This window comes from Prinia subflava, chromosome Z (genome assembly GCF_021018805.1).
Source record: "Prinia subflava isolate CZ2003 ecotype Zambia chromosome Z, Cam_Psub_1.2, whole genome shotgun sequence".
NCBI lineage: Eukaryota > Metazoa > Chordata > Aves > Passeriformes > Cisticolidae > Prinia > Prinia subflava.
Genome location: NC_086283.1, coordinates 99,388,667 through 99,413,906, shown reverse-complemented (window position 1 = coordinate 99,413,906; position 25,240 = coordinate 99,388,667). Strand labels below are relative to the sequence as shown.

Genomic DNA, 25,240 nt, shown 5'->3' with positions numbered 1-25,240 from the left:
TGGATAAAATCTGTTGGAAGGAAGATATAGAAATACATATAGAAGACAGCAGGAAGAAATGTTATGAAATAAGAATTTTAAAAATAGACACTACAATGCTACACAGAAGTCTTAACAACTACTTCAAAGCCTTTAGCTAAACATCTATCTGCTAGCACTAAAAGCTTCATTTTGGTTGTGAAAGAATTTTTCCTTCTTATGACCTTTCTGATGCGCAAACATATCCACACATCCAGTACGGAACACCTCAGGAAACTACCGTGAAAAAGATTCAGAACACGGAATTCCGGAGTCAGACTTCAAAATTATGGACAATACTTTATCAAACAGCTAGGAAAAAAGAAAAAGAAAAAGAAAAAGAAAAAGAAAAAGAAAAAGAAAAAGAAAAAGAAAAAGAAAAAGAAAAAGAAAAAGAAAAAGAAAAAGAAAAAGAAAAAGAAAAAGAAAAAGAAAAAGAAAAAGAAAAAGAAAAAGAAAAAGAGGTATTCTGGTGGTTGCTGGGGTTTCCTTTAGCTGTCGTTTTCGTTGATAAACGAGGAGCACACAAGATGCGGGGGGGGGTTGGTGTGGCGGGTTTGGGGTCTTTAATTGTCGCGTTTTTTTCCTTCAGCATAAACAAGAAGTCATTCATTCATTCATTCGCTCACGGCTAAGGAGGGCAGTGCCAAGCACTGCCAGAGGCTGCCCCGGGCTGCTCTCGGCAGCGCAGGCCCCGCGTGTGGCAGCGCCGCGCTGAGGGCGCCGGGGCCGGGGCGGACTCGGGGCCGGGGCGGCACGGCCGGGCCGTGGCACGGAGGAACAAACGCGTGGAAAGGCGCAGCAGCCACCCCTCATGGCCACCACACCGCACCCAGCGTCACTGGGCTCAGCTCTTCCCGAAGGTCACATCTTTGGCTCGTCCAAAACATCAGCCTTGGTGGCGCCGCTGCCAGCGCCGGTAGCAGGTTTGCTGATCACGGCGCTGCCGCGGGTTTGGCGGCCTCCGGCACAGTTCCGCGTGGCTTTCCCTAACACAAAAAGGCAGGTCCTACCAAGTTGTGCTATCAAATCGGCACGGGGGATTACCTGTTAAAAAAACACACTGCGAACAGTCTCCTGCACTATATACTAGCCACTAAACGTCTTCTGAGCTATCTCTAATTAAACGCACGCACGCAGAGGGAGAGGGAGGGAAAGGCGAGCGAAATCCCTACGCATCACCCCGTCCCTGCTCATGCTCCCCCACCGCAGCCGGCGCCAACCACGACGCCCGGCGCCGCGCCCCCCGCCCCGCCAGCCGCGCACCGACCTGGGGCCGCGCCGAGGGCGCTCCCGCCGCGGAGCACGGCGCGCCGGAGCACGGGGGCGGCCATGGCGCCGAGGCCGGAGGAGGCGGGCGGCCCCGGCTGCGAGCGCCCCGCCCCGCGGGCCCGGCCGTGAGATGGCGGCGGTGCTGGCGGGCGGCTCCGGGCGGGCGCTGCGGCAGGCGGCGCGGCGCTCCGCGGTCCGCCCGCCCGCCGCGGGCGGCTGGGGCTGCGCGCCCGCAGGTACCGCGGGGTGCGCGGCGGGGGTGGGCGCCGGGATGGCCGGCCGGGGCGCGGGGCTGCCGCTTGGCTGGGGAGATAGCGGGGTACTGCAGCTCCCGGCAGGCCCGGGCGCCGCTGCCGGCTGTGTGCCTGACGGGAGTTGTAGTTCCTGCGCCGATGGCGCTCTGCGTGTGGGGGGTGCGCCGCCGTGGACGGGCCGAGCTGGCCCGGCAGAGGTGTCCCGCGGGGAGAGTCGGCGTCACGGAATCGGTGAAACAATCGCATAATGGCCTGGGTTGGAAGGGAGCTTAAATATCATCCACTACGAACCCTGTGCCATCGGGGCACCTTCCACTAGACCACATTGCTCAGAACCCCATCCAACCTGCCCCTGCGCTTATCCAGGGATGCTAGATCCACAGCTTCTCTGAGCTACTTATTCCACCGTCCCAGCAAAGAATTTCTTCCTCATATCTTACCTAAACCTATTCTCTAATCAAAGACTCTAGTCGGAGGCCATTCCCACGTGTCCTAGCACCACATGCCCTTGTGCATGTTCCCTTCCAGCTGTGTTGTAGGCCCCGCTGAAAGGCTGCAATAAGGTCACCCCAGAGGTCAGTGTTAGTCAGCATGACAGCATAGGGTTAAAATGCTTTTTAAATCATGGGAATTGCATACAATAGATTCAGGGGGATGGAAGGAAAGCTTGGGCCTGGTAGACCCTGGGAAAGGGAGCCAGGATTGGGTAAGTCTTGGGAGCGAACTGTCTTTATTAGATCCTGTGAAACTGAATAATGAGTAAGTGATAAGTGGTATGATTGTTAGATGTGATGATTATTTGGTAATTGAGTATGATTATTGCTTAATCGCAATAAGAATCATAAGAAACTAAGCTTAAGGGGCTTGGAAATTGGTGCTCGGGTAAGATCAATGTATACAATAGAACAGTATAAGTTTAATAATTAATATGTAGTTATATCACGAAAAGGGTTTAAAAACGTGTCCATCTCGAATCCATGTTGGAGTCAGATTTGTGTCTGTGCCCCTGATTCCCAGACCTCTTCAATAAAATCACCTGCATGTAATCATGCTCTGTGATCATGTGTTTCTACACTAACAAGCATATCCCCTGCTTGCTGCTGTCAGGATATGACATTAAAAAAAACAACCAAACAAATAAACATGCAGCTTCATAAATGTGTATTTATTCTGGAGGATGACAGCCTTATCCAGACCCTGGGATTCAGAAACAAGGAAAGAGGAGTGCATGGAAAAGAGGTGTATGGCAGAGGGCTCCCCAGCCTAGTCCCTGGCTGGGCTCCTGACCCACTGTGCTAGCAGTGCTGGAAGTTTTGCTCAGGTTACATCTCTGTTATACCCCTCAGAGACATGGAGATCTCTCTCTCTCTGTGGTGCTCTGCCCATCCCCTTCAGGGTCTGGCCATATAGAAGGTTGTCCCAATTATTTGCCTGATGCTAAGCAGGTAGGTTGATTGGTTGGTTGAGTTCTCTGAGATGTCCTGCACCACCTGCATGTGCCAGCTCTCATATCCATCTCCCTCCTTTTTCCTTGCTGGTCCCTTTGGTTTCTGTAACACTGAAAGGGATGAGTCTAAGGAAGCAGTATAATTCAGCAAGTTGAATGCACTAGTGCTGCTCTAGTCCCATCCCGGGCACCAGCATGATTTCTGCACCAGCTTTGCAAAGGCCTGTGACAAGGATGGTCTTGCAGTGCTAGACCAGCAGAGTGTAATGCAGTGTAATGCAGGTCAATTTCATGCTGCATAAAATGTATTTGTTTATCCATTGGAACTGTTTCAATTAAATTTAATGGATAAATGTGCCATTTAATGGATTTTTTTTTCTTCAGGTTTTATGGAGCGTGTCATTATCATGCTTCACTTGCTTAGAAAACTAGTGGCTTTGTTTACATGGCCAGTTACGTTTTCCTAGGGATATGCAGAATGAGAATAAACAATCTAGTTCAATACTTGTTCTTGTGCTTTCATGCTTCAAATAAGCCTTTATAAACCAAAACCCTAAAATATTACATTTTAACAATCTTAGCTGTTTTTGTGATTCTCTGTTACAAAGTCAGTAGTTGCTAATAAAAATCCTCTGGACACCTGTTTTTGTGACAGCAAAATCTTGTCAAATAGCTTTTGCATGATGCTTGTTGTAAAGCAGCTTGCAAGACAGTACAGTTAAAGTCAGCACCCAAAGTTAATTTTGACATTCTACACTCAGTGACTGTCTTACCTCTGATGTCTGTACTGCAGCAGAACATTATTAGGTGACCCAAGGGTTGCTGCGATCCAAATAATACACTTGTTGTTTTTTATAAATGAAAAACAATAAGCTTTTTGTGTCTTTCTACTGCATTTGGAGCTTCCAGAATGATTTATTTTATAAACTTGTGGGGTAAGCAAGTTGTGCCACTAGTGAATTGTGGAAAACAAAGGAAAACAAGACAAATCCTTAGAAAAGTATGAAGGAGGGGGTGGAAATTTTGTGCAGAATCTCCTTGGCTTAGTGGAGAGGAATGTAGCCTCTAGTTTTTCTTTTGCACATCCAGTAACTAGATACTTCTTCATCCTTGTCCACATAAGCTCTGGAAAGCTGTGACATATTATTTGGGTTCTTTTGTCAGTGATGAGAGTAACTGCAGTTTTTGCAATCTGTATTTTAGTGTCATATCCCAGTGGTCTGGAATCACAGTGTTGTCAGTAATTCACACATGCCAGATTCTGTACAATTAAATCATACAGTGTGGCATGAAACTCAACCTTCCTCTTTTTTTCCTATGGCAGGGAAGCGGTACCTGCTAACAGAAGAAGATATAAAGTTGCAGGAATTTCAGCAGATGAAAGTGGCAATTAGAAATGAGCTTCATGGCAGTAAAGGTACACATACCATTTATTTCATGGTCACCACTTTAGCATGACTCTTAGGAAACAAACAGTCAAAGTCATAATAATATGGCACCAATTGACCCCATTTAAAGAAGCAAATTATGTCTTCCTCTTGCAAATATTTTTTACTTAACATTATAATGTAGTATTACTTATGCTATGTGGAGAATATGTGTTGAGAAGCTTTCATGTATGTAAGGTGTTTACATAAGACCTGAAATGTTTGTGCCCTTACTCTTCCAACTTTGTTAGACAATCTAATAGAAAAAACTGTTTCGGTCTATGAATCTTGCTTCAAGTGTAATAGCAACACAGAAAGTTAACACAAAGCTAAACAGTTACCGTACTATTCAGAAAAGGGCTTTCACATTATTTTCTTTTTTAATTTGCTCCCCAAATTTTGTTAGTGTATCTACTTTGCGCCTCTTGTGCAGGTCACTATCTTGGGAAGAGCAGTGACCCAGCAACTGCTACAAAAAAAGTTCATTTCCCAGCCCAAGATGGTGGCAGCACCATGAGAGGAATGGAGCTGCCAGGTGGTATATGTGATTTTAATCTTGTGTATGTCTGAGTCAGAGGCTTGAAATTAGCAACTGAAGGTCTGGTCTTTGTGCTTGCTTTGTCATAGGAAAATGTGCTGGATAGAGAACCCTCTCTTTTGGAGTAAAAGGGTAGCAACTCCAAGTTTATGGCCATTTAAAGAAATGGATAGATTATGTATGAAAGTCTTTGTGTGTTCATCAGCTCTGAAGAAATTTAATTCTTCTGTATGACCACTATTTAGTAGAAATTCTTATGGTCATTTGAATACTGAGTGGAAATGGTTTTGTGTGCTTGTTTGCTTTTCAGCAAAAGAACAAAATGTCACAAAACTTTATTCCCTGTTAAAACTTTTGCATTACCTGATATGCTCCATAACATATGTAGTGAAATTAAGTTTCACAGGAAGCATCTCCTTGGTTTTCTAAGTCTGACATGACTTCATGGGGACACATTGGCATGCTTGTCTCTTAGAAGTTTTATGCAGTTTTATTGGTGAAAAAAACCCAAGAGTTCTGCTTCATTGAGTCTCCACATTTCAGGTATCAGGTATGTAACTCAGGTAATGGAATTGCCTAAAGACTGCTGCTGTATGTGTTTAATTTTCAGATCAATATTTTAAAAATATTAAAGAAAAACTAAGGAAAGATGGAATAATTCTCAGAAATGAACTAAAAAATTTGCTGCATTTATGTCAGACTTCCTCTGATGTGGAACTAGCCAGAAAAGTTATTTACAGGTATTTTTGACAATCCAGGTAACATCCTTTTCTGTCTTTATCTTTTTGCTTTTATTAGATCATCCCAGGTTATATCTGCAATTGAGGTCTTGCCCTAATTCAATTACAATATGCATAGTTAATCCCTTAATTTAAGGTTGTATTTTTATTTAAATACTTTGTGTCTTCCAACCCTTTAGAGACTCTAATGTTAAAGGAGAGTTAAGCTGTGAGGGCATAGTGGTGTCCTACTTACCAAAGTGGTGAGACAGAGAGAAAAATGATCCCACAGCTGTGAGGCAGAGGTGTTCTGGGGCATCCCAGCCCAGACATGCCTGGTTATAAACTGGCCTGCAACCAGTAGTCAATAGCTGGAGGTTTTGTGAATGGAAGCTTTCCCAGCAAATATGATATAGGGACTATAGAGAAAAAAGTAAAATACAGAAATGCTTTCTCTTTCTGTTGAGGTATTTCAGCAGGTACTGCTGTTAAAATGAACTGCTGCAACTTTCTTTGCTGTTGTTCCACGAATAGAAGGTAAAGCAGCTCAGAATTTTCAAGGCAGAGACCCATTCTATTATTTATTCAATGAAAGTTACTATATTGGTAATAAAAGACATTATTTATTACCAATTAATTTATTTTTCTTAATCCAAACAATAGTTTTCCTTAAAATTCATTTCCTGTTATCTATATATCTTTGGCTGGTGCAGCTCAGAGTGTGTGTCTCTGTCATTGCACCTGCAGATCTTACTGTCTATTTAAAGCTGTTCTCCCTTGGCAAATTCCATGCCTTGTATGATTAATTTTTTAATCTTTCTCATAGGTACCATGAACAGAATGGAATCACAACCTTACGTAATTTTAAATTTGGGCCACTCTTTATGAGGCTGTGTTATGAGCTAGACCTTGAAAGACCAGCAGTAGAACTTATCAAAGATCAGGTAATTACCCTAAATAATAATAATAATAATAATAATAATAATAATAATAATAATAATAATAATAATAATAATAATAATAATAATAATAATAATTAGTATTAGTATTAGTATTAGTATTAGTATTAGTATTAGTATTAGTACTACTATTGTTGTTATTAATAATGTTAAAATATGAGTAATGGTATACTACACATGAGCTTTGCATGAGGTGATAAACCTGAAGATGTGTTGCAGTAACAAGGATGTCTATGACATTAATGTAGGTGTGCAGATTACATGGATTTTATTTTAACACAGTAATTAAAAGGAAATTAAATGTTAGTTTGATCAGTAACTTTATTTCTGTATGATTGCATCATTTGAATAAAAATTGAGTAAAAAGTGTTGGTGAAAGAATAATTACTTAAATGAATACAGCTGATGCATGTTTTCCTGCATCCTGTGTTGAATTGAATCCTTCTTGAAAGCGAGCACTTGTGGTTTTTTCTGCAGTAGTCCTCTGAAATTCCTTGGGTGATTTGCACCAACAGGTTCACTGTGTTGCTCTGTACTTCAATCTCTCTCTGAACCCTGTAGAGGTGGTATGATACTCATCAGCTCAGGAACCTTGGCCATTTTAGTGCTGAAGAAACTGAAAGACTTGTTTCTGAATGTCTCTAAAATTCTGTGTGCACTATTATGGCAAAATAATAATCAGGTCCAGTCTGTGTAATAACGTTGTGACTTCAAAAATCTCTGGCAGACAGCAAAAATCTCACTGATATTAATTCCTTAAGGCATGAAATGTGTCAGGGAGCCAGGGAGAAGACTTGCTGCTATTCTTAAGTTAGGCATGTATAAGAAAGAGTATGTGTAGTTTCTATTTCTTTTGTTTTTAATTTGGGTCTCTATCAGACAGGGACTGCTGTACTTATAGTACATAGTATCTGCATAGTAATGTACAATAACACTTCTCAATATTTTGCTGCAGATACTCAATACCTCTGGTATTGTATTTGTATATTCCCAATACACAGTGTGGTTGAAATGAAACATAAAATGTAATTCCTCTCTCTTCTGTTACTCTTACCATCATCACTCAAGTTCTTGTGCTGATCATTTGATATTGTGATTAGCAAAAAATTCATTCAGTTTCATGTTGGTGGTACTTTACCCCAAACATGCTGTTCATCAGCTGCAAGCTGACACTGACTTCTGCTTCCACTGACTTAAAGGTCATTAAGAAAAAATGATAATGGGAAATTTCTGTTTGATTTTAGTGACCTTTTGACCATAATGAGTCACTGGTATTTTTGACATCATTTGACAGAGAGACAGACAGGGAACCTAGAGTTAAATACTGAACTTGTAAAGATGAGACTTATTCCAGTGCTAAATGCTGTGCACAGTAAAACTCTTCACTGAACTGACTTTTCTTATGCTTGCTCTATTTCCTCTCCAGAATCTGCAAGGTTTTTTCTCAGACAGTACATCATTCCATATTTTGATGACTATGTTGTTTAAAAAGGGCTATTTTGAAAGTAAGTACCGGATTTGCTAAGGCAAATTAATTTTGGGGAGGATGCTTCTCACTGTAAGTGGTGAGGGGGTGTGTGTTTATATATTTATTTGCTGATTTGCTATGGTTTTAGATGGCCAAACATCATGTAAATAACTGTAGATGTGAATGAGTTGCACTGTAGTGTGTAATAAAAATGAAAGGCTCTATTTATTTCATACTTCTGACAGAATTCTTGCCATTCTAGTTCCACAGAACTGTTGTTATCCAGGAGAGCTTTTTCCCCAAACCCTTTTCACTAAAGTGTTACTTTTCTTTGCTTTGTAATTTTCTGTAGCATTTTTTCTTCTCTATTCAAAATCTGGTTTATGTGAGCTTTGGAATGTTAATTTACTCAGCAATTTTTCTCTTTATTCTGCATTTGTGTCAGAGCAAGAAAGAGTACCTTTTTTTCCAAAACCAAACTATATTCTTTGCTTGGTTTGTCTACTTGTGTCCTTACAGAGAGTGGCTACTGCAATGCAGAAGTCCAGTGCTTCAAATCAGTTTGGCCCTTTGTGAAGACAAGGAGAAATCATCTGACCTAACTTAAGACTTTCCATAAGAAAACCTTAAAGCTTTTCAAGCAGATCCCTTTATCTGATATTTGTTAAACACATAACGGCTGTTCTCTTAACATTTGGCAAATTTAAGTCCAGCAGTTGTCCTGAAAGTTGAGACTGAGCCACTGCAAAAGAAACCTAGATCTGCACCTAAATGCAGCATTGTGGAATGGACCATGTGAATTAATGAGGAGATGCTGTGTAGTTTACAGTGGTGGAAGCTTTCTGTTAGGAACAGTGAGGATGGCTTTGTCAAATATATAGAATTTAGTTTTAGATTTTCATATAGAAATAATAGAAGAATAAGGCCATGTGCTAGTGTAAACTGAAAACCTCCTTGCTAAGTTGAAAGAGATCCAAATGACCTGCATTAAACTTTTTGATTTTTTTCAAATAACAGATTTCAGTTTACATTCATATTTTAAAATAAACTTATTGAACTCATACTTTATTGAATTGTTTCTTCTTTTCAGTTTTGAGAGGTACAGCCTTAAATTTATGAAGTGAGTAACACTAATATATTTTTGATAGGTGCTTTGGAAGTTCTGGTAGAAATGAGAAAGCGAGGGATACCTTTCAACAAAGAAACCTATCTGCTTGCAGTTGCAATATGCTATAAACTGGTAAGTATTATGAATGAAAAAGTGTTTGAAATGCCTTCTTTATCTCTTCCTTTTCTTTGGATTTTGTTTGGATTTCCATATTTTCTCTGTCATGATTTTGTATCTAGTACAAGTACTTCAAACATATATATGTCCTAAGGTGCTTCATTGTACATGATATTGTATACATACATCTTTTCCCATACAAATTAATGTCACACAGCAAATCTCTAAGAAGTTGCATGGACATGAGCATTAAGGAACAAATTTACTACAGCCTTTGATTACCTTAGAGTATTCTTTCTGTGATGTTTGCATCTCTTCAGACAATACTCTGTGCTTCAGCCTCAGTTATTGGTTTTATAGTGTCATTTCCTTAAGGCATATACGTGATATGTTCTGTTTGCCAGACATCCCTCATCCATTTCTCCCCTCCCCCTACAAGCAGTCTTGAACCATTGGTGAAATTGCACACAAATTTGACAAGGAATAGAGTTGTAATCTGTTTCCATCACGCCTGATGAAAATGGACAGCTGAATGGAGAAAAGAAACATAAATGAATGCCTTTAGATAAGCAGGCAGCTACTTAAGCTTACCTGTATATATAGCTCAAATAAAAAGAGCATGAGCATGGTAAGAAACCAGAATGAATCAGCTCTATGAGTGTTTTCTTAGAACTGTTTCCCTTTAATAGCGAGGTGAGATCCCAGAACTTTTTTATTTGATCTTCCTCTCCAGATTTGAGTCAGTTCTGCAGTTTGAAATTTTAATGCAAACCTTTCCCAAACCCATTTGGAAACTTCTTCCATTCCTCATCTTTTGTAAAGGCACTAGCTGGGGAAAAAAATTATACACTAGACTGAACTTCCTCAGGTTTATCAGTTAGCCATGCAATGAAACTGTGTGCATATGTGATAACGAGCAGTTAACCTAAAATGGTACCTCTGCAGTAGTTTATGTGGTTTTCCTGAAATTCTCAATTCTAATGAATTAAGCTGCCTTTAGGTCTGCTGTAGCTTCTTTCCTAAAATCTTTACAAGTTTTTTTTAACATGGCCTGCAGTTAGAAAGCTGGGATCCAAGGCATGTTCAACAGGAATGGGTTCCCTACTTCTGGCCCTACATATATTTTCAATAAAGAATCTGGCACATTATTACTATTGATAAAAAGAGAGGGGGAGATAATTCTACACTGTCACCTGGGTGAGTTGAATAGTCACAATAAATCTGTGGGGCTTTTTCACTAAGACAAAATACTATCAGTGGGGGAATAAGCTGTAGTAACCCTTTATGCACTAAAGAGGATTAGGTGGAGCTCTTTTAAAAGCTTAATCTGTTGACTCATCTCTTAGGAGGAGGAGGAGGAGAAAATGTGATACTCAAACTTGCTTTTTCTCATGATGCAAGATGAAACATGTCAGAAAAAAATCTTGAAATGAAGGATCTTCAAGGTGCAGTACTCTAATAATAAAAAAACAGTACTGGTGACATTAAAAGCTTTGCTGGATTTTTACCATTTTTGTTTTCTTTTAAATAACCTTGCCAGAGACCAGTGCAGAGAAATGTACTAGGCTTAAAGCTCAGATTATTTCCAGTGGATAAACAAAGGAATTAATGTTTAATCTTTGCACAGAGGCATTTTTGAGGTCAACTCTAAAACACTTCTGGGATGCTTTAAGTCACTGTAAGGCACAGATGGTCTTTTAGTGCAGGAAAGAGCTATAGGCCTTTTGATGATAACAAAGTATATATGTAATAAAACTCAATCTTCTGGTGGTCAAAATGTTTCTAAATTTTCAAGGAACATATTTTAAACCATATTTTGCAGGAATTACACTTTGACTACTAGGAACAGAAATCAGCACCAAATCTGAGGATTCTTATCCATATTGATGGTATACCTACTGTTACAAAACCTTCCTGCTGCCAGCTTTTATGTTTGACAGATACTATTTTGTTTGGGGTCCAGTCAGTCCCACTCGTAATTTCCAGTGTTAATAGCATTTGTTTGGAGAGTTGATCTTTTGAGAGGTAGCACAGAGCTGAACTCATTCCCTTTTACTGTCACCTGTTGAAAATTCCCAACAATAATGGAAGCCCTCTGTGTTGGAAAAAGACAAATGTCTAAGCTGTAATATTAGAATATATACTTTGAAAACATTTTTCAAGACTTAATCTGTAAGAGCGACTAAAAATTACTGAATGTTCAAATTCACATATACACAGATTCCTTTAGTGGAATGGTACTTAATACTTCAAACCTTAGAAAATGTTGATTTTCAGTAACAACCTAATGTAGCTTTTAGAATAAAGTAACAACAAAAAATTAATCTTCCTTCCTGATTTAGAAATTACTTAAAAGTGAAAATTAAAATGTCTGTATGTTTAGTATACTGCTGGGGCTGTTTCATCTGTTGCAGAAGCCCAAGCAGTTATGGCAAAGTGTAGTTGTTAAAATAATAGAAATTATTTTTACCCTCCTGTGACCTCTATCACTTCGAACATCATATTTTGATGTTGTGCTTCTCAAAAAGTGCTGCACAAATTCTGCTTGCTTGGTTTCAGATACATATTGCCTTTTTGATTGTAGAGTATGTTTGACTTCTGAACACCTTCTGAGTATGACTGCAGGTGCTTATAGTCCTTTCAGGTAACCAGAATAACAAGCACAACTTCCTCTGATGTTTCTGTGCAGGGCAGCCCCGAATCTTCCAAAATCTCTGCGAGACTGCTTGAGGAGGCACAGCTGAAAGGTGACACGTTACCACTACGAGCATACTGCTTTGCAATGGCAACTGCCCTCAAGCAGGTACAGTGTCTCTGGTTTTGGTTGTGCCTGGGTCTCTGTAGAGAGAGGGATACTCTCTAGTTTTGTTGTAGACAGATAGTGAAAGGAAGCTAACATGGAGAAAGCATCACTATGTCATAGCTCCAAGTACTGGATCTTTCAGGCTCCTGAAACAGTAGCAGTATAGACAACGCTCACATAAATTGGATATGGACACTTCTAAAACTAAATATATATATTGAGTCTAATGCACAAGTATTTTGTGACAGTACCATCTAGAATATTAAAAATTTATAGAGTTAGGCCAACAGGTTAGGTGTCACCATGAACCTAGTCCTGTGGATACTGCTATTTAGTGGTAATGTCCTTTAAATAGAATTAAAATGATAATTTAAAGTATTTGCACAGTCATCTCTTTTAAATGTTTTTCTTGGGAGGCAGACTCAAGGCTTTGATGTGTCTATCCCCACTGCCAGGGAGGTGGACTTTCTCCACAACATGTTTATGCCTGGGGAGGTTTTGCTATACCTCATATACCTAAGTACTGATACGAAGAGGCTCTGAGGCAGCACAGGGTGAAAAATGGAGCAGGAGAAAAACTGTTAGGAAATTCTAACATTTGTAATAAAGTTTGGGTTTCCTCTGCCATTAATTTGTGTATACAGGTTGGGTATGCCCTGAACCTTCTCTGTTCTGTGTTAAAATGGAAGTGAGAGATGCTGGAAGTGCTATAAATTTGATCTTACTCACAAATTTAAATTAATGGAGTAGAATGGTTAAACATTTCTATGCACTGTGTGGTCTTTTTTTGTTCTGTCTCTGTGAATGGAGACACTGAAAAATAGCATCATTGAAATAAATTTATTCATGTGTACAATGGCATGATAAAATTCTTGTTTTGCAAATGGAATAATGCTCCACATTACATTTAGCTGTTCCTTACTCTGAATGAATTTTGACAGCACTTCTTGCTATAAGTAAGATGTTTCTTGATCCCAAGTAGCATTGCTTGGTCTAGTAAATGTCAGTGTAACATTTACTGTCCATACAAATCAACTGATGACATAGATACAGTACTGTAAATGTGTATGTCCAAAAGGTTAGAAGGGCTGAGCAGGATAAATATACAGGGTAACATATGCTGCACTTCATTACTCTGACATGTGTTGAACTGAGCATGTGTGTAAACCTTCCATCTTTTAGGTGATCTCATGTTTACTGATGGTTACATGTGACAGACACACACAGAGTACTAAAGGGCCAGATGACATGGGAATTCCAGCATGGGCTATTCCTTTTGCAAGCTGGGTGCTGGGTCTTGGTAAAGGAGTTCTAGACACTGCTTTGTGATTTATTGAAAAGTTGTGACAGACTGCTGTTTTTCTTTTGTTCTGCAAGTTTGACTTGTATGTATGACTATTTTTTTATTATTTATGATTGCTTCCCAGAACGATGTAGCCCAAGCCAAATTTTATTGTTCGCAGATAATGAGAACAGAGAACAAACTATACAATAATCTTAAAGTAAGTATGTTTGCCTTGTATTAAAGTCTTGCTGAGTATGCTACACTATCCAATGAACTCCCAAGTGCAAAGTAACAGAAGACCAGCCTCTTCCTAGCCCAGGGATGTGTTGATAATGTTGCTGAGCTTGTTTCTGAGCCAATAGACAATTTCTGTCATTGGATGACTTACATTCTGGACTCAATCTCCACCCACTTTTTAAAATTACTTCCTGCCATAGGTGGAAATGTAAATCCTACATCTGTGAGCATAGACCCATGAGCAATTTCTGGTTATGATATTTGCTTTCTAGCTCCAGAAGATTTTAAAAACCCAGCTCCAAGTAAATCTTCTGCCCACTTCAGGCCTCCTTCAGCCCTGTAAACCATATCCACATGTGTACATACAATTCTTTTCTTTACTTGTGCAGTCTACAATCTGAGAGAAAATCTGCATGTGCCATAAGTGACCTCTAAACTACGGTAAAATTCACTTTGTTTAAGAGCAGGTAGTGCAGCTCCATCAGAGGAGCTCTGCCTCAAGCCTCACCCTTCCTTTCCAGGTCCCAGCTGGTAAAAAACCCTTAACATTTGAGGAAATTGATCATTCCATCTCTTTGTTTGCAATGGATGGATTTTTCTCAGTGCACCATCTGAAAATATATTTTGCACTGGTTTGCTTCATGTCGTCCTTGAACACTTCTCTAAATATTTGCATTCTTATGATATGTACTACTTGTGTGGTGTGTTTTTATTTTATCTTTAAGGTCCTTGTCCAGCTCAGATCTGGTTTGCTAAAAGAAGTAATAAATACATTAGAGGCAGCAGTGGAAGTAGACACTCCTCCCTTTGTGAAAAGAACTGAGTTTTCTGAGCAGGTGGTAAGTATGCAGTGATGAGAGAATGTTCATGGAACTGGGCTGAGCCACAACAGTGGTGGTTCACTCACAGAACTGCAGGTGCCTGTGTTTGTAGTAGTTGTTTGGGTTTTTATGCATTCCAATTAGTTTTGCTGTAGTTTTTTGGGTTCTGATGCATTCCAGTGCCAAAGCAGCTGGCTGGCTTCCTCTATTCCTGGACAAAACTTAGCTGTTTGCTTCACTTTTATTGTGGATCTTGCTTCTAAAAGCTCATGTTTCACCTGAATGTAGATGCCACTACATCTTGCCGCCTGTGCTATTTTCATTTCATATGAAATGAGAATAAAGTTTCTGGTAACAGTGATATTGTTAGGTTGGTAATACAAGAAAGACCTATGACACCATACAGGGAAGTGTGATATGGGAAATAGTAGTTTTTGCTCTTTGACTATATTTTACTGTGAAAACTGGTTTTTACAGTCTTGAACAATAAGAAGGCTTCCTTCAGAGCACAAATGTAGCCCTTCTCAGTTTGTCAGCATTGGTGCTGCTTTTCCTGAAGCTTATTTAGTATATTCATTTTGGATGTGGCAGTAGAACCAGACATTTAAGACTGTGTTAATTAATTAAATACTTAGTCTTTTACTGCTGCCTATTAAACAAAATCAATAACTAATATGCAAAATAATAAATATTAGGAGAAGGGGGGGCAACCTTTCAAAACATAGCCCATATATATTAACTGCTATATTGAAAAGAAATTCTTTTAGCATTTCATTTTATAAAGTCATTGCAATAAATGTTGCATGCATTACTGTTGTATTTCAGCTTTGTTTGGGAAATTTTTAGCTGCAAAAGAGGACTAAGCATTAGTCCTAACTGTCCCCTTCCACAAAAGTTAATTGATAATAATATTTTTAAGGGATTTACTTAACACTTTGAGCTCATACTTTTGAGTATGGCAAACAGAACTTCTCAGTCTTCTATAGTCTTAACTTTTACGGATTTGTAATATACTGTGCATTTATGAAGATACATAATAATAATTAGAATTGTGCTGATCTGGAAAGTAGATTCCAGGAAGCAATTATGTTTCCTGCATTTAAATAGAAAATAATTGTGTTTGTCTGTACTAGGACTGAAAATGGGATTGTACAACTTCAAGGAAGTTCTATATCTAATAAACTCTCTTTAGTAGATAAGCAGTGCCTTTCCACCATTTCGTGGTGATGCATAATGTACTCTTTGTAAAATCCTCATCCTATGAGTCATTGCCTTAGCCACCTATCTTACACTGTGTATTTTTTTTTTACTGTGAGTTACTGCTTTTCTTCAGTGTGGTGTAGAATGAGAGCTCCACTTGCTGAACTGTAACAGTCTATCCTTTTCTCTTCCTAGCTGGCCACAGTCAGGGAAAAGATGGAAGAGAATCCTGACCTTTCTGTCAAATTAGGAAATATTTATACCAAACTACAAGCTTCAGGACGGATAACCATGTGCACGCTGGAGGACATGCTTTTCCAGATTCCTAGTTCAAAGAAGACCACTGCAAAGCTTTTAAGTCAGAAACGATTGGGCTATCAGGGTGCTAATCCACTTTGGTCAAACCTGTTGTTGGAATAGTTCAGTATTTGATGCCAAATTGAACTGCTGATAACATCTCTTATAATCCAGGTTCAAGTAAAATGTCTTTTGCCTTCTTACACGGTGAGCAGTTACAAGTTGTTTGTATAAAATTTCATGTTAAATACAGATCACGTTGCTTCCCTGTTTCAATTTTGATCCAAAAAATAAGTTGCAACAGTGGGTGTTTCTGTGTTGTTCAGAAATGGGGGTGATGGAAAGGTCTGACATTTTCCTTAGGCTCTTGTATCAGGATTTTCCTATGCTAAATATTCTGGAAGTGAATGGATGGAAGTGAGCAAAGTGGTATGAGTATCTGATCTGACTTCGGTGGTTCTTAAGAGGAAAATTTGGTCTTTATCAGATGTAATGTTCTGACTGAAAGGACAGAGGCAAGAAAGAGTCCAGATAGAGGAGCATGGAAGTACTTGAACTATCAATTCAGAGTCTCTAGATCTCAAGAGAATCAGGGGGAAGCAAGCATATTTTGTTCACTTTAATACCTTTTTCTTCTAAAGAAATATACTAGTAATTTTTTCGTACCAACTGGGATCATGGAAATGCCAGGGAATTAGCATGCTAACCCAAGTGGTTGCTTCCTCACTTGAAGGAGATTCCTGATCAAAAGTCACTCTCAGACTGAGTGACTTCACAAATTGCTTCCTTCTAATTTTCTGATACTAAGATTCCTAAGATAAGCCAATCTTGATGCAAATTTGCTACTAAGTTACAAAAAGCTTTTTAGAGCAATTATGATCACATTTTTAGCTGTAATTACACCATCTGTGTAGTTTACCCTATTTTTTGATTGAAGAAAAAGTACAAAGAAGCTTCACTTCTTTGACTGACTCTAGATCAAATGTGCCTTGACTCTAGCAGTAAAAAGCTGTTTGTGTCTGTGAGTCCTGTATGCCCAAGAATCTGAACTCACCATCCAGAATAGAAGGAATTTGGAACAGATGTACCTTGGCTATTCATGTGCCTTTGGGTGCCTTTGCTTGTGAAATATTGAACATGCTGGTAAGAGAACTTGGTGGTTTTGTGAGCACAGGACTAGGTGGAACTCAGCTGGCACTTGCCAAGTTGGGCTGCATTATCTCTCCTGTCCCTTCTGTTTGTTTATTTTGTCTCTGCTCCACTCAAGTGTATATTTTCTGAGTCAGAACTCAGTGTATATTTTCTGTGAATAAATATCTGCATCTGTATCACTGAAGCCAGTGAGACACCGAAGAAACAAGAGCCCGTCCATGCTTCAAAACAAATGTGGCTACAGCCAGTGGGATGTTTCTTTCTGAAGCTTTAACTCTGTCACTTCTTTGGTCACATTGTGTCCTCTTAATATTTAAAATGTACAAAAACTGTTACAAAGTAGATGGAATTTTTTGCAAGGGAAGGATGATTTGAAGTGTGTATCACATTTCTATGAATTGTGTGTACCTTTTTTATGATTGGTGACATAGACTAAAGTACCACATACATTAATCTAAGAACACAGCTATTACTTTTTCTGAAATAATGTGTAGTATGTAATTCCCCACATAATTTTCTCTTCATTGAAAATTCTTTCAACATTTCCAATATCATGTGTACCTTTGAGAAATTCTGAATCTTTTCTCCAGCAATAAATTTGATATGAGATTTTTAAAGGCTGCTTGCAGTGTGGTAAGGATTAGTGGCAAGAAATTTAAAGGAATGAATTACTATTCCGTTTACTCTCTTTGTATGGACAGGAAAACCATCTGGTGTTGTCCAGTACAATCAAGACAACTGTTAGGTGTTAAAAGTGTATAAATTCCATGTTTTTAAAGGCCTTCAAAGACAGTTTGACCCATTTAGCCTTACACAGCAAATACATAAGGTCAGTTCTCTTAAATTTCCTATCTGGCACTTTAAAACTTACAGCAATTGCAAGTTTTGCATCCTAGGATTGTGCATGTGTGCTTGTTCATTCTAATCAGAATTGTTTAGGTTCCCGTCTAAGGCTGTATCATACCTGCAACTGAAGTAATCATTAAAATTGTCATTATACTTGATGTTTTCCATTATTTTTTATCTTGACTACTTGTTTCCTTGGTTTATGTACTCAGGAGTACTAAGTTGATTTTTTTAAAAAAGAAATCACATCTTTTTCTTGAGAAGGAAAGGAGATGCACTTAACTAACAGTACTTAAGTAGAAGAAGAAAGCAGGGACTTAAGATTAAAGGATAGGTTCAAAGAAACACACACAAAATTCAGACAATTAAAATTAGAATATTGACAGTTGCACTAGAAGTGTTGTACAAGACTACTAAAATTTTCCCTTAGGAAAAAAAAAAGCTGGGGGAAATAAGCAAGTTCTAATATTTATGCAGCTGATTTCCAATTAAGTCTAATTTGTGTCATACAAGTCCCAAAGGCTGTTACTTGGGTAATCTTGGATTTGGGTGATTATTTATGGATTCATCTTTTGGTGCATCAATATTCTAAGCACACTGGCTTTTGTTTTGAAGAGTCTACAGTCTGATGCTTAATTGAATGTACTTAGGTGGTGTTGACTCCTGGTATCCCAGCACCGAAGATCAGGAACCCAAACTTGTCTAAAGATAAGAAAATGTTCAGGAGTTTTGCTGGAATAGAGTGGCTGGAATGTCAAGGGCTGAGATACTAGACAGCACTTCTGGAGAGAGACTCAGAGAACAGGATGTGCACTGTTACTGCAGTTGATACTCAGTTTTCATCAGTGATGAGCCTTCAACTCAAATAGAAGTCAACATTCTTAAAATCAATTAACTTTTTTTTTTTTTTAACAATCTGAAAAAAATAACCCAAGACATTTATATTTCAAAGTGAATTGCTGCATTTTTTTTTTCTCCAGGTTTCACAGCAAGAGAGTAGGAAGTGCTGCTTAAAATTTTATGTGTTGTAAGGAGCTGTGGTGAGGATCTGTGGGGTATTCTTGTGTGGAAAAGGACTGCTCTTTGTCATACTCAAACGTTCTTCCTCCAGTAAAATGAGACATGGGGTTTTGTGCATGTCCTTGCCCGGCAGCAGCCTTTGGGAACAGCGATCCAGGAGACAGCAGGTGGCGTTTCTTGACCGTCCTCTCCTGCCAACGTGATTTCCAGGGATGGCCTGCAGTGTCACTTGTGTAAGGGCGGGGCAGAGTGAGTGGTTTGTCCTATGTTTAATGTGTGCGTTTTCCAACTTAAAATGGAAAATCCAGGCAACACAAAGCTGCCTCGAATTGTTGGTAATGGTGATGACTATGAACCTAGAGATTTACAGTTTGCACTTACTTTGAAACTGACAGCATTTATTGAAATAACCCGTGTCAATGATCACTGTGTAGTGTTTACAATGTTCTGTGGAAATCCTAATCAGTGATCTAGATGACAGGCTGTTGATGCTGCTTCTTGTACACCAATGACAATTCAAAATTCTTACATTGCTCTACCTTTAAGAGAAAGCTGGATCACTTTTCCATCCTGAATTTTAAAAGCATTCATTTTTACATTCAGAAAGGATCTGGATTGTGTGCAATCTTCAAAGGACTGACATTCCTCTGCTGTAGATGCTTCTGCTTTCTCCATCAGTTAATACTTTGTTGTTTTTCATATTTCTTTCCACAAACATTTTTAGTCTTGGTGAGGAAGGTTCACCTTTTTTTGTGCATCTCTCAAGTTAATTTTCTTCTTCAACACAATAAAAAGGAACGTGAAAGGCTTAGTCATTGCAGGAGAGCTCACGAAAGCTTTCAGGCCTCAAGAAGAGCATTCACATATTTAATGAACCTTCTAAACAAGTTTAATAAACATGGAACAAAGATTTGTTAGAAGTTTGCAGCAGTATAGGAAGGATGCAGACCTACTGTGCATCAGTCTAAGGATACATAACTTTGTTTTGGACTTTCTTTTAAGTTGCTTCAGGTTTGCATCCTTCTAAAAAATTTTGTTTGTGAAATAAGAGACTCGTTTGTTTTTAAACTTCATCTGGATTGACTCCTTACAAGCCCTTCTGCTGTCACATTCTCCTTAGAATAAGTTTTTAAAAGGAGATGTCATTCACCACCTTCATCTTCTGTTTCTTTTAACCTGCTGTGTATGAACAGCATTTTGAACTCAGAAAATGCCTGGTTCCTTACTGGCAGACTACTTTTCAAGTCTTTTCATCAGGATGATAAATGTAAGCAGCAAGATGAATGAGGGAGATTTAAAACTGCTACTGGTACTACCGGTCCCATGTCTTGTAATGTGAAATATAGAGATGGTTTTTTTACCTATCTCTGCTTGTTCTATTGAAGATACCTGGCTGTAGATCTTCAGGGGCTTTTGTTGTGCCTTTGTGCATTTGTCTCGATCTCCTGATAATTCAGCAGCATGCGCAGTAAAGACTGAGATAGTCTGACTTCAACTCCCAAGACAGAGATGCTGCTTTTAACAAGTACAGGTGCTTTAACTACAAACCCTTGTGTGTGGTACCCTTCTGTATCACTAAGTAAAGTCAGCTTCAAAGTTCTTGCTCCAAGCAGCAATTCAAAATAAGTGCAGGAGCACTGATATTAGAGGGAAGTTGTGTTAGGGACCATGCACACAGATTGGATGTGTGGCATCAATGGGTCTGAACCTTGTGCCTGCATGAAGGATAAAAGCCCTCTGTTAGTTAAAGGAGACCCCTTCCTAAGGAGATAAAGGCAGTAATCCAGCAGCCAGTCTGGAAAGTGTGGGGGTGCTGCCCAGGCTTGTTTATCCTTTGGATTTTTACCCTTTGCAGATCTTCCATTGGGCACCTGCAGTGCTGCTGAGAGCAACCTGCAGGACATTAGGGGTGGCTACACTTGAGAGGAGGGTAAAGGGCAAGTGGAACAGATGATGTCTGTCAGATCCTCACCAGGAGAGAGGGAAAAGTCTAAGTGTGTGACAGAGTGTCAAAGCTTGGCTGCAAGGCTGATCCCACAGAAGCCTTTTGGCTTCTGTGAGCACAGTCACAGTGAGAACATGGTTGGGTTGGGGTATGTTTGACAGAGGGAGTCTTTGCAAACAAGCTTCCCAACCTGAGGGTGGCTTCACTTGAGGTATGCCAGGAAGGGTCACCACAACATGGAGAGAACTGAGGGCACAGGAGAGAAAGTGCAGCTGAGTGTGCCAAACAGCCTGACAGGGAAGGCTCTCTCACTTCCCTGTAAAAGCATCTTAAGGCCCCTCTCAAATGCTTGTACACAGATCTGTGAGCATAAGGGATAAGCAGGAGGATGGTGTGTACAGCTGTAGATCTAGGACCTTGTTAGGATTGTGGTGATGTAGGGTAGCTCTCAAGACTACAGTGCTGCCGTGGAGGGATGCAGAGAAGACAGGGTGGGTAAGGATGGCAAAGAGGAGGGGTTGAGCTCTGTATAAAGCAGGTGCATGGATTTTGCCTTGGGGCAGGTGATGAGTGAATAGAGAGCTTTTGAGTGAGGACCAGAGGACAGGGATGCTTCAGTGGTTATCTGCTGCATCCTGCCTAATAAAGAAGGTGCATGCACACACAAACACAGGTGAAGCGTTCTTTAAGCAGCTGGAGAATGTCTCAGTCACAGACCCTAGTTCCTATCTGGGCCTTAGTCATCCTGCTGAAGGACAGTATAGCTGGACACAATCTGTCTAAGAGATTTCTGGAAAGTACTGAGGGTAGTATCTTAGTGCATGTGACAGAGGAATGGATGAGGGAAGATGCTCTCTTGGACCTGTGACTCATAAATTGCTGGATGGTGTAAAGGGCAGCATTGTTTGCTGCAGTGATTCTTGTGGAGTCAAAAGCGTGACATTTAAGATCCTGAGAGGAGTAATCTAGATCCAGAACTTCAGAAGAGAAGGATGGGCATGTTCAGAGACTTACCTCTAGCTTCCTGTAGGAAACTACCCCAGAATGAAAATGTGTGGGATGATCTGGTTGATCTTGAGAGGCAACATTCTCAGAGCACTGGAATGATCTGTCTCAATGTGTATGAAGTCAAGCAAGATGGCAAAGGGCCAAAATTAATGCAGAGCTCCTGACTGAGTTCAAGCACAGAAAAGATGCACACAGAAGGTGGAAGCAGGGCAGGCTACCAAGGAGGAGCATTGCCTGTGCATTCAGAAATAAAGTCAGGAAAACCAAAGATTAGTTGCACTTGAAACTAGCAAAGAATGTGAAGGATGGCAATAAAGGGCTTTTCTGAGGATACTGGCAGCAAAAGAAAGTTTAAGGAGAATGTGGCCCTGCTGGTCAGTGGGACAGGGGAACTAGTGATAAATGACAGGGAGAAGACTGAGGAACTCTGCCTTTTTGCCACCAAGCTTGTCAGAGGAAAAAAAGGCTGAGAGAAATGAGTTTGCTCAGCCCTAAAATGAGAAGGCTTTGAGAAAACCTTATTCCTGTCTACAGCATCCTGATCAGATGACAAAGAGATGGTAGAGCTAGGCTATTCTCAGAAATGCATGATAGGATTGGGCACAATGGCCACAAGTTGAAACATGAGACATTCTGGTCAGGTACTGGGATAAAATAAGTTATCATGAGGGAGATCAAATACTGAAAGAGTTTACCCAAAGAGGATGTAAAATCTCTGTTCTTGGAGGCCTTCAAGACTCACCAGGAACCTGGATTTTTCCCTAAGAAACTTGACTTGGTTAGACCTGCTCTGAGCTGGGATTTGGAGGTAATTTCAAACTGAATTGTTCTGTTATACACCTGGATGACCTACTGACTATCCTGTCTTTTGAGAAACAAATTAAATTTTTGAATTCCCAGAACACCATGATATATAGCTGTCTTCTGCACAATTGTACAGAAAAGGTTCTCTTTTTAGTCTCTTTGATACTGAGACTGGTAATTATGCTGGCACCAGTGATCACTTGAGATGTCAGGGTTATGAGTTAAAATGGAAGTTCTGGACTTCCTGGCCTCTCTGTTGCCCCTTTTCTACCCAGAATATAGCAGTGCAAATTCCCAAATCATATGACAACCATGTGCTCTACAAATAGTTGTGATGATAGCTGGTCTGGCTAATTCCATCACAAGGGGATGTGTGCTTGCAGGAGGCAGCCCCTGTATCCACTCCAGCACCTGCCACAGAAAATAAATTACCCTCTTAGTTTTCATTAAGGTGGTTTTTCCAAGGTTCGTGTTCTAGATTGACTGCAATTTGAAAGTTTTGTGTCCAGATTCCTAAGTGGTAAGATAGTCCCTGTTTTCAGTTTCTTTGCAGTTGAGGGATGTTTGTGGAGTCTCACTTCTGCTGATCTGTGTGAGGTGCCTCAAGAGAGATTAGGGGCTCACCCATATCCAGCAGAAACTGCAACACCAAAATGAAATAAAAAATCACTACTCTTGTGGCTGCTAGGCAATTCAGGCTAGCAAATTAACCCATTTACTGTGGGAACTGGATATGTTGTGTATCAGGGGACTTGGCAGCACCAATCTTGATGGAAAAACTTAGAAAAGAATATTGGAAAAGATAACTTAATAGTAACACTTGAAACAGCTGAGTGAGAATTCCCATGGTTTAACCCCAGGCAGCAGCCAAGCCCCACACAGCTGCTCACACACTCCCCCACCAGAGAGATTAGCAAAATAATTGGAAGGATGAAAGCTGGAGAACTCATGGGCTGAGACAAAGAAAGTTTAGTAGGGAAAGCAAAGGCTGTGCACACAAGCAAAGCAAAACAAGGAATTAATTCAGGGCTTCCCATGAGCAGGCAGGTGCTCAGCCCTCTCCAGGAGAGCTGGGCCCCATCACATATGATGGTAATCTAAGAAGACACACTCCATCACTCCAAATATCCCCCTCTTCCTTCTTTCCCCCACTTTACACACTGAGCCTGGTGCCCCATGGTCTGGAACATCCCTTTGGTCACTTGGGGTCTCCTGTCCTGGCTGTGTCTCCTCCCAGGCACCCCCAGTCCCCTCCCCAGTGTGGCAGCACCAAAAGCAGAAAAGGCCTTGGCTCTGTGCAAGCCCTGCTCAGCAGCAACAAAAACATCTCTGTATTATCAACCGTGGGCTCAGCACAAATCCAAATCACAGCTCCATGCCAGCCACTGAGGTGAGAATTAATTCTACCTCAGGCCAAACCAGGACACCAAGTAACAACCCCTTTGCAAATATTCCATCCATAAATATTTGCTAATGCTCTAACTCTTCATTCAGTTTTATGACAGTAAATTATTCTTGCTCTGGATGGCAAGATTTTAAATTTTGTTGTTGTTGTTGCTGACTTAACTGTTAGAAAGAGTGGTCCTGCAGTCCTTTCAGCCACCGTGTGCTGCAGAACTGGAGACAGAGAGTCCAGCATAATTTGTTAGAACAGGAAAGAGAATTAGTTCACAAATTCACTTTACAGAATTTTAAAAGTCCTAAGTTTATGCTTAAACATGAGCAAAATAGTTTAGGAAACTTCTCGTCCTCCTTCTCTATAATACCATCACTTGGGGAGGGGTAAAGGGAAGGGAGGAATAAAAAGGAGAAATAAAAGGCAGAGACATTGTTAGGAACTTCTCCTTTATGTTTGAAGCTTTATCAGTTCTCACATCAGAATGACAGAAAAAGAGAACTGTGATGGAGAAAGGATGATACATCTACAGAATTGCCATAGTGGTTAGGTACTTTCAGGGGAAATTCAGACCACAAAATTTGCTCTGCTGCACTTTTACTACCCTTTGGAAGGGTTTAAGATTTGTAAGCATTGGCAAATAAGTTTTGAAAAAATTCTCTCAAAATGCTAAGAAAAGCATTTGCTTGAATTTAGGAAAGAACCTGCACTGTCTGTTGCCCTAATGCAGCACTTTTTGGACAGTCATGAAAACATCAGCATGTCAACTTTCAGGCCTGAGAGTTTACACCACGTGCAGTGGTGCATGGGCTTGACTGGTTGGACTGCAAGGCATTTCTCCCTTGAGTTGTCTTCTATCTTTATCTTCTGTGCATTTCCAGACAAAGTCGTTTCCTACCTTGAAGACTGTGATGGCGAAAGTGTGGTGCCTTGTAATATTCACATTACCAAAAACTACTATTAGATTTTTCCTTTTTTTCACATGTGTTTGTAACTATCTTAGTGACACCTCTATTTTGGGGGTTTTGTTGTGGTTTTTTGTTTGTTTGTTTGTTTGCTTGCTTGCTTGTTTGTTTGTTTGTTTGCTTTGGGTTTATTT

The 25,240-nt window shown here is 40.0% G+C and overlaps 2 protein-coding genes across 2 annotated transcripts in view; one reads left to right on the top strand and one right to left on the bottom strand.

Annotated features, from left to right (window-relative positions):
- The window catches only part of MRPS27 (mitochondrial ribosomal protein S27), a 43,200-nt gene extending 41,766 nt beyond the window's left edge, over positions 1 to 1,434 (bottom strand). The window contains exon 1 of the mRNA XM_063422609.1: positions 1,289 to 1,434. Within this exon, the coding sequence (XP_063278679.1) occupies positions 1,289 to 1,352 (64 nt within the window). The 5' untranslated portion in view covers positions 1,353 to 1,434. The remainder of the gene's footprint in view (positions 1 to 1,288) is intronic.
- Positions 1,351 to 18,126, top strand: PTCD2 (pentatricopeptide repeat domain 2). Its single transcript, XM_063422610.1, is given in 11 exon segments — positions 1,351 to 1,406; positions 1,408 to 1,526; positions 4,316 to 4,408; positions 5,567 to 5,696; positions 6,502 to 6,619; positions 8,061 to 8,139; positions 9,251 to 9,342; positions 12,017 to 12,130; positions 13,558 to 13,632; positions 14,378 to 14,491; positions 15,869 to 18,126. Coding segments are annotated over 11 exon segments (1,215 nt in total). The 3' UTR covers positions 16,094 to 18,126.
- The last annotated feature ends 7,114 nt before the right edge of the window (positions 18,127 to 25,240 follow it).